This window comes from Coregonus lavaretus (assembly GCF_964263955.1).
Source record: "Coregonus lavaretus genome assembly, chromosome: 33".
NCBI lineage: Eukaryota > Metazoa > Chordata > Actinopteri > Salmoniformes > Salmonidae > Coregonus > Coregonus lavaretus.
This window is the reverse complement of record NC_140020.1, coordinates 26,616,141-26,625,771: the sequence shown is the minus strand read 5'-3', so window position 1 is coordinate 26,625,771 and position 9,631 is coordinate 26,616,141. Positions and strand designations below refer to the sequence as shown.

General features: G+C 40.4%; 1 protein-coding gene across 1 annotated transcript; it reads left to right on the top strand.

Moving 5' to 3' along the window:
* Positions 1-3,826: 3,826 nt before the first annotated feature.
* On the top strand, positions 3,827-6,570 carry LOC311108841 (B2 bradykinin receptor-like). The gene is made up of 2 exons (XM_084151605.1): positions 3,827-3,919; positions 4,678-6,570. The coding sequence occupies exon 2, from the start codon at positions 4,685-4,687 to the stop codon at positions 5,798-5,800; it is 1,116 nt and encodes a 371-aa protein (XP_084007731.1). The 5' UTR covers positions 3,827-3,919; positions 4,678-4,684; the 3' UTR covers positions 5,801-6,570.
* Positions 6,571-9,631: the final 3,061 nt, after the last annotated feature.

Genomic DNA, 9,631 nt, shown 5'->3' with positions numbered 1-9,631 from the left:
CTTTTTAAAAAATACAGTCTGCATTCTCTGTAAAACGCACCTTGTTATCAATTTGTGTCCCTAGGTATTTTAAACACTCAACCACCTCCACTGGTTGAGCAAAATTATGAATCATATCACTTTAGTAAATTATTTTAAAAGGATGATTTAGAATGGGAAGATGTACCAAAATACATTTAAATAAATACAAAATCTAGAAGAATGAAGCACATTTTTTCCAAAATGCAATGCCAAAAATGCCACGGTAATTCAAGAACGACCCACTCCATAATGTCAAAGTGAAAAGAAAATGCTATAAATGTTTACAAATTAATAAAAACTAAATAACTAAAATGTCTTTATTGTATATAAGTATTCACCCCCTTTGTTATGACAAGCCTAAATAAGTTAAGAAAATTGGCTTACTTACAAACCACATAGTAAGTTTGAAGTTCCTCTGTGTGCAAGGACTGGGGAGTTTTTCAGGATAAAAAGAAATGGAATGAAGCTATGCACAGCTAAAATCCTGTAGGAAAACCTGGTTCAGTCTGCTTTCCTCCAGACACTGGGACATGAATTCACCTTTCAGCAAGAAAATAATCTGCACTGGAGTTGCTTAAGACAGTGAATGTTCCTGAGTGGCCTAGTTACAGTTTTGACCTAAATCTGCTTGAAAATCTATGGCAAGACTTGAAAATGGCTGTCTAGCAATGATCAACAACTAACTTGACAGAGCTTGAACAATTTTGAATAAAATAATGGGCAAATATTGCACAATCCATGTGTGCAAAGCTATTACAGACTTACCCAAAAAGACTTACAGCTGTAATCACTGCCAAAATAACAATAATTTGGGGGAGTGCTTATACAGTGGGGGAAAAAAGTATTTAGTCAGCCACCAATTGTGCAAGTTCTCCCACTTAACAAGATGAGAGAGGCCTGTAATTTTCATCATAGATAAACGTCAACTATGACAGACAAAATGAGGAAAAAAACCCAGAAAATCACATTGTAGGATTTTTAATGAATTTATTTGCAAATTATGGTGGAAAATAAGTATTTGGTCAATAACAAAAGTTTCTCAATACTTTGTTATATACCCTTTGTTGGCAATGACACAGGTCAAACGTTTTCTGTAAGTCTTCACAAGGTTTTCACACACTGTTGCTGGTATTTTGGCCCATTCCTCCATGCAGATCTCCTCTAGAGCTGTCGCTGGGCAACACAGACTTTCAACTCCCTCCAAAGATTTTCTATGGGGTTGAGATCTGGAGACTGGCTAGGCCACTCCAGGACCTTGAAATGCTTCTTACGAAGCCACTCCTTCGTTGCCCGGGCGGTGTGTTTGGGATCATTGTCATGCTGAAAGACCCAGCCACATTTCATCTTCAATGCCCTTGCTGATGGAAGGAGGTTTTCACTCAAAATCTCAGGATACATGGCCCCATTTATTCTTTCCTTTACACGGATCAGTCGTCCTGATCCCTTTGCAGAAAAACAGCCCCAAAGCATGATGTTTCCACCCCCATGCTTCACAGTAGGTATGGTGTTCTTTGAATGAAACTCAGTATTCTTTGTCCTCCAAACACAACGAGTTGAGTTTTTACCAAAAAGTTATATTTTGGTTTCATCTGACCATATGAAATTCTCCCAATCCTCTTCTGGATCATCCAAATGCACTCTAGCAAACTTCAGATGGGCCTGGACATGTACTGGCTTAAGCAGGGGGACACGTCTTGCACTGCAGGATTTGAGTCCCTGGCGGCGTAGTGTGTTACTGATGGTAGGCTTTGTTACTTTGGTCCCAGCTCTCTGCAGGTCATTCACTAGGTCCCCCCGTGTGGTTCTGGGATTTTTGCTCACCGTTCTTGTGATCATTTTGACCCCACGGGGTGAGATCTTGCGTGGAGCCCCAGATCGAGGGAGATTATCAGTGGTCTTGTATGTCTTCCATTTCCTAATAATTGCTCCCACAGTTGATTTCTTCAAACCAAGCTGCTTACCTATTGCAGATTCAGTCTTCCCAGCCTGGTGTAGGTCTACAATTTTGTTTCTGGTGTCCTTTGACAGCTCTTTGGTCTTGGCCATAGTGGAGTTTGGAGTGTGACTGTTTGAGGTTGTGGACAGGTGTATTTTATACTGATAACAAGTTCAAACAGGTGCCATTAATACAGGTAACGAGTGGAGGACAGAGGAGCCTCTTAAAGAAGAAGTTACAGGTCTGTGAGAGCCAGAAATCTTGCTTGTTTGTAGGTGACCAAATACTTATTTTCCACCATAATTTGAAAAATAAATTCATAAAAAATCCTACAATGTGATTTTCTGGAAAAAAAATTCTCAATTTGTCTGTCATAGTTGACGTGTTCCTATAACGAAAATTACAGGCCTCTCTGATCTTTTTAAGTGGGAGAACTTGTACAATTGGTGGCCTGTAATTTTTACACACAACCCACACACGTCAATTCAACGTTGGTTCAATGAAATTATGTGGAAACAACGTTGATTCAACCAGTGTGTGCCCAGTGGGAAGTGTTTCTTGCATATCCCAACTCCCCCTGAGACACCCACAGGAAGTGGAGTCACAGCCAGGGTCACCATTGTCCAACACCCCTGGAGTTAAGTGTTTTGCTCAAGGGCACAGCAACAGATTTTTTGACCTTTTGTTACTGGCCCAACTCTCTAACCTCGAGGCTTCATGCCACCCCCAAATGATAATGTCCCTGGGTGGGCAGAAGATGTTTCTAACATGTATTGGCTCAGGGGTGAATACTTCTCTAATCAGGATATATTCATGTTTTATTTTTCCTTAATAAAAAAATATATATAAATGTATCCACTTTGACATTATTGAGTATTTTGTGATCGTTGACAAAAAAATTACAATTAAATCCATTTGAATCCCACTTTTTAACACAAAAGTAATTGAAGAAATCCAAGGGGGGTGAATACTTATGATAGGCACTGTATTTTACTCTACTTTCTGTATTATTATAGAACAATGCCCTAGAAGCTAAAAAAAAGTTTAAGAAAGCTGGCACAGCAAGGATGGCAAGTAAATTGTATCCCTGTAGTGACCATTTACCTAGATTCAGGTCCAGGCCAAGGTCATAAAATAAACAACTTAAAAACAATGACATGCTTTATAAGGAGAGAAAACCTTATGTTCTGCAAATCTAATAGCTTTTCTGTGCGAACATGATAAACAAATTATATCGGGGGGTTGCTGGACGTACTTTACAAGATTAGGCTGTAGAAGCCCAGAGGCTCAGGGGATTCAAAGGCCGGTGTTCCCACTGGTCCAGAAAGGCTGGTTGCTTTAGTGCAATACAGTCCTATAGCCTAGCCTTGCTGGAGTCCAAACTTCCAACCAAATGTACATTGAACATGACAGAAATAGTACCATACTGTGTGTACAGTGTGTTTCATCAGTCAAATTCAATTTTTGTTTACCCGGTAAAATGAATCTGGCAAGTTTGTTTGAAAGAGAACTGAGACAAGCTCCACAGCCAATTTATAATATCCTCAGATTGAATCAAACAAAAATAGGACAAGGTTTAACTCTGGATACATGTATTCAAAACATTTAAACCTCTCTAATGGACTTTCCCACACTTATATGGATCTAGCTCAATGCAGTTTACTTGCAAACCATTCCTACTGTAAATGTGGCTCCTTTTATATCTCTCCAATGAAACAACAGTGGGTCGTGGTTTCGATAAATAGTTGAGCCAGAAAGAAGTAGGCCTACTTAGGGGAAAAACTGGGCTGTGCTGGAGGCCAAGTGACGACATTGGGATGATCTGTGTTCGGCTCATATAAGAGCGGCCATCCTCCCAGAACGCTCTTCAGAGGAGGCCAGATGGTCATGATGATAATACATCAGGAATGAACCCGGAGAAGGAGCACATCTGGACTGAGACCACAAAGCTCTGGAGATAAGGTGAGTTAGCCTCAAAGCCAACAGGGATCTTCATGGAATGAGAAAGATAAAGGGGGGGAAATGTTCAATTGTGATTAAAGGCAGTGTTTTATGTTTTTAACTTTTATTGTATGCAGCGCATGCTAAATTTTGGCAGCATGGAAAAGTTATTCTAAGGATGTAAAGAGAAATAATTCAAAGTGGTTAAATTGGAACGGATCCAAGTTAAAAATAGCAAAAAGTTGTATACACTCCTCAACATATAATGAATGGGCCATTTTTACGGTCAGGAAAATGAGTACTGTATGAACATTGAGCACAGATAGACAACACACACAGAAGCTAAACAGAGCACTAACTGAGCTTGTATTTTTTCTTACATAGTTTTGAAAATGTGCTATTGCTTCAGTTATGTAATGGACCAACACAAGTCATGGCACTACTATTTCTTCTTATCAGAATGAATCAAGGTCTAGTAATGTTAGCAGACTTGAGGGATTCCTGAGCTGTAGTCTACTCCCATCAGTGAAACACTACACTGGTATCTGTTTCTCGTTAGTCACGTACAGTATTTCACATTTTCCACTGTTAAAAGTAAAGGTATGACTTAGTACGGCCAGGAAAAACCCATGAATCGTTATGTGTCACCCCTTAGGTGGATTCTCATATTGTGTCTCCTTTTCCTTAGGATGTTGCAGTTCAATGATTTCAAAAATGTTTGACACTATGTGAACAAACATGGAAAAAAGACAAATAGTTAAATTAATACTTTCTTCCAGTTTCCCAATGTTCCTGAACACAACCGAGAGGCTCCTCCCCACTGAGGACCCATACTCAGAGCTGGATTGGACTGAGTTGGACCCCTACAACTGTACACTACTGTACAACTACACTGCAGCCTGGGACTGGCTCTCCACCTACCAGCCAGCCTACCTGGTTCTGCTCAGTGTGGTGGGCGTGTTGGCCAACGGCCTGGTCCTCTATGTCTTTTGCCTGCAGAGAAAGCAATGCACCGTGGCCGATGTCTACCTGGGCAACCTGGCTGCTGCCGACCTGGTCATGGTGTCCTGTCTACCCTTCTGGGCCGCTACCATCAATAACGGCTACCACTGGGCGTTCGGTGAACCAATGTGCAAGCTGGTCAACGTGGCCATCTCCATGAACTACTACTGTAGTGTTTTCTTCCTGGTGCTGGTTAGCGTTGATCGCTACCTGGCTCTGGTCCGTCCCATGTGCCAAAGCCGGCTGCGAAGGGCGACCTGGGCCAAGCGCATCTGCCTGGGGATATGGATCGTGGGGTTCCTGCTGAGTCTGCCCACCCTGTTCTTCCGCAGGGTGAAATACGTGGCCAAGGCGGGGGTGACGGCCTGCTACCTGGCTTACCCCCAGCCGGACTGGGAGATCCAGCGCAATGTCACCATTAACGTGGTTGGGTTCCTGCTTCCTGTGATAGTGGTGGCGTACTGCAGTCGCCACATTGTGATCACTCTGAAAAATGGTCAGATCAGAAAAACTCCTGGGGTGAGGTCAGAGAGGAAGGCCACACAACTGGTCCTGACCGTCCTCACTGTCTTCCTCATCTGCTGGACACCCTACCAGGTGGTGCGCTTCCTGGACACACTGGATTACCTCCAGGTCACTCCAGGGTGCCTCTGGGGTCACATTCTGGACATTAGCATACAGCTGTCCACATACCTGGCATACACCCACAGTGCCATTAACCCTTTCCTGTATGTCATTGTGGGGAGACACTTCAGGAAGAGAGCAAAAGAAGTGTTCAGGACAATGTTAAACCGTAGATTGTCAGATAAATGGTTCCTGATGGTTAATTTCACCTCCAGTGGACGACTGGACACTCAAAGGATACAATGTAAACAACTTGTGAAACAAACTGTGATGTGACAAGAGTGTCTGTCTTGAAGTCTGTCCGTCCGTCCATCTGAACTGATCCAGACTGAAACATTTAATATTCAGCTGTTTTTACTTATTGTAAATATGTTCTGTCTTCTAATCGGATCAATCTCCGTCAGTCGTTTGTGTGAGACCAAATGAGGTGAACAAGTGATCAGGGACTTCCAGATATTTCTGTCTTTGTTAAACTTGTAATTACCGGAGGACATCTGTTCCGAATCATTAAGATGTTTATTAATACAAATAGTCAATTTAGCTGTCTACAAAATTCTACCTCGTAAGCTATCTAACTCCTGTTGAAATTCCTTTGTTGATTTATGGAGAAATACAGACTACAGACTCAATTCGGGTGCACGACACTGAAGATTTATGCTGTAATGTAGACGCTAAATTACGACTGTCTGGTGTAGAAGATTAATCTAAATGTGATCTATGAAGTCATTCATTGTCATTGAGCCCCTTTTCACTTTGATGGAGTGTGCCAGTATGAGAAATGACTCTCCTAAAGCAGTACTATGAATGGGACTTAATGCACTGGGGACTAATTGAAATGTAAAAGTTTGTATTGTCCTTTAAAAAGCTCATATAATTTTTTCTTCTTGGCCACTAAATCAAAAGAGGTTCTGGTTGAAAGGTCAGTATTTCTTATCAATCCAGTGCAAAAAAAGATGTAGTTATTGCATAAAAATAACTTTTGTATGTATCAAAATGCTGTCCACTACTGTGATGATATAAATAAATCCATGCGGTGTTTGAGTACTAAACAGAGCTCTATTTCTCAGTAGTCTTTGTGCACTGTTGACCCAGACTAATACTTGCGTTATGACAACTCCTAACACTGATATACTGTGTGGAGCACTTTGCTTACACCAACAATCAGCTTGTTCTCACAATACTTCTGGCTACATACAGTACACCCCTCTATGACATCCCTCTAACAATACATTTATCAAGTGTTTGACAAAATATTTTATAACTTCCCCCCTTCATAGTGGATGTTGAGCCAAAAAGAGTTTGTATGAGCATAAACTGAAAACCTGTGGGATTCACTCTCAGATGCAATCTGTGATGTATGCTCTGAACTTAAATAAACCTTATTAAGAAACATCCCAATGTACCTGGAGTTGGCTGGAAACTGTTTAAAGGAGGTCACAGAGTAGTTACCAGAAAGATCTTTCTCCTCTGTTGTAAAATGTTACGCTACAGTGTGCCCCACTGAGCATGACCCTGATGTTAACCAATACTACATTGATGAGTGTAGATGGACTTGGATCTGACAACCGTTCAGAAGGCAGCCACCAGAGGTCAGTATGTTACCACAGATTGCACTTGATTGAAACACACTCATACAATCTGTAAAAAAAAATAACAACTATGCTGTAAATGACTATGTTCAGACCACTTAACGTTTAGGCTTACACACCAAATAAATTGCATAAAGGAAAACATGGTGCTATTCCTTATATGCATTTGAAAGCAAGACATACATAGGGACTCACTGCTTGAATGTACCAAAAACACATATTTAAATAAGAACTCATATCACAAAATAAATCATACCTACTGCAACTGTTTTTCATTACTTTGCTTTTCAGTAAGGACACCATAATGGTATACTCATTGTGGTGGTATAATCAATGGTTTGATCATGATCAGGTATTTAAATGATCACTTTAAATATAGACTTCCACAGGGCCTCTCTGTATTCCCTTGCATTCTTAGCTCTGATGTCACATACCACCTAAGCCTAGTTCAGCCAATTGGGCTTTAGCACATCTGGAGACTTTACTTCTGTATAACAGGTTGCTCCACTGAAAAAATGGGCATTTAGACAGCATATGCTGCCCCCTAGTGCTTACAGAGATGCCATAGCATAGGCTTCGTAAGGGATACACATGGTATACATCGTCCAACAAAATGCTTTCTTGCAGGTTCCTTCTCAACAATGCCACAACAATAAGAAATAGTAAAAAATAAGAATACGAACATAAAGTAAAAGGCAGTAGAATATATATATATCACATACCACCTATATATATATTGTGCATAAGTATAATACACGTGTATTGGGGCGGGGGGGGGGGGGGGGGGGGGCAAGTGAATAAATTGAGCAGTATAATAAGAGTCTGGTAGCAGCAGTTGTGATGTGTGCTACGGTACGGAGAATCAAAGCAGGTGGTCAGATGAAACCACATACAGTATGTGTGATAATCATACATTTACATACTCACATATACACTGAGTGTACAACACATTAAGGACACCTGCTCTTTCCATGACATAGACTGACCAGATGAATCCAGGTGAAAGCTATGATCCCTTATTGATGTCACTTGTAAAATCCACTTCAATCAGTGTAGATGAAGGAGAGGAGAAAGGTTAAATGAAGGATTTGTAAGCCTTGAGACAATTGAGACATGGATTGTGTATTTGTGCCATTCAGAGGGTAAATGGACAAAACAAAATATTTAAGTGCCTTTGAACAGAGTATTGTAGTAGGTGCCAGGCGCACCGGTATGAGTGTGTCAAGAACTGCAACGCTGATGGGTTTTTCACAGTGGTGTAAAGTACTTAAGTAAAAATAATTGAAAGTACTACTTAAGTAGTTTTTTGGGGCATCTGTACTTTACTTTACTATTTATATTTTTGACTACTTTTACTTTTACTTCACTACATTCCTAAAGAAAATTATGTACTTTTTACTACATACATTTTCCCTGACACCCAAAAGTACTTGTTACATTTTGAATGCTTAGCAGGACAGAAAAAGGGCCTCATTCACACACTTATCAAGAGAACATCCCTGGTCATCCCTATTGCTTCTGATCTGGTGGACTCACTAAACACATGCTTTGTTTGTAAATGATTTCTGAGTGTTGGAGCATGCCCCTGGCTATCCATAAATAAAATAAAACAAGAAAATGGTGCCATCTGGTTTGCTTAATATAAGGAATTTGAAATGATTCATACATTTACTTTTATTTTTGATACTTAAGTATATTTTTGCAATTACATTTACTTTTGATACTTAAGTATATTTAAAACCAAATACTTTTAGACTTTTACTCAAGTAGGATTTTACTGGGTTACTTTCACTTTTACTCGAGTCATTTTCTATTAAGGTATCTTTACTTTTACTCAAGTACAACAATTGGGTACTTATTCCACCACTGGTTTTTCACGCTCAACAGTTTCCTGTGTGTATCAAGAATCATCCACCACCCAAAGGGCATCTAGACAACTTGACACAACTGTGGGAAGCATTGGAGTCAACATGGCCCAGCATCCCTGTGGAACACTTACAACTCCTTGTAGAGTCCATGCCCCAACGAATTGAGGTTGTTCTGAGGCAAAAAAGGGGGTGCAACACAATATTAGGAAGGTGTTCCTAATGTTTTATACACTCAGTGTATACTTTTCTTTTAGACATATAGACATGGCTGGACTCATAAGAGACCATTAATTTTATCCCTAAATATTTCCAATGCTAATTATGCATCTAGTGGCCTAGAGCTCATGAACTTCAGTTACACATTGTTTCAACAGGTTTGCTATGGAGCTTGTGTATCTGACCACCACCATTCTCTGGAGGCAGTCAGCTGTTGGACACAGAAACCGCCACAAAAACACTATGACTGCCAGACGACCAGGCTCCAGTTGCCTTGGTAACAATACACAGACGTCTGGCGTATCATCTTAAACAGATTTCAGAGCTGTGAAAGTTGTCGCTGCTCGTTGGCGAATAAACTGTCTCTGTCTCTACAGCCTTGGGTATACATCTTCTCTCAGAGTTATATACAGTTTAATCATTTTCATATATAC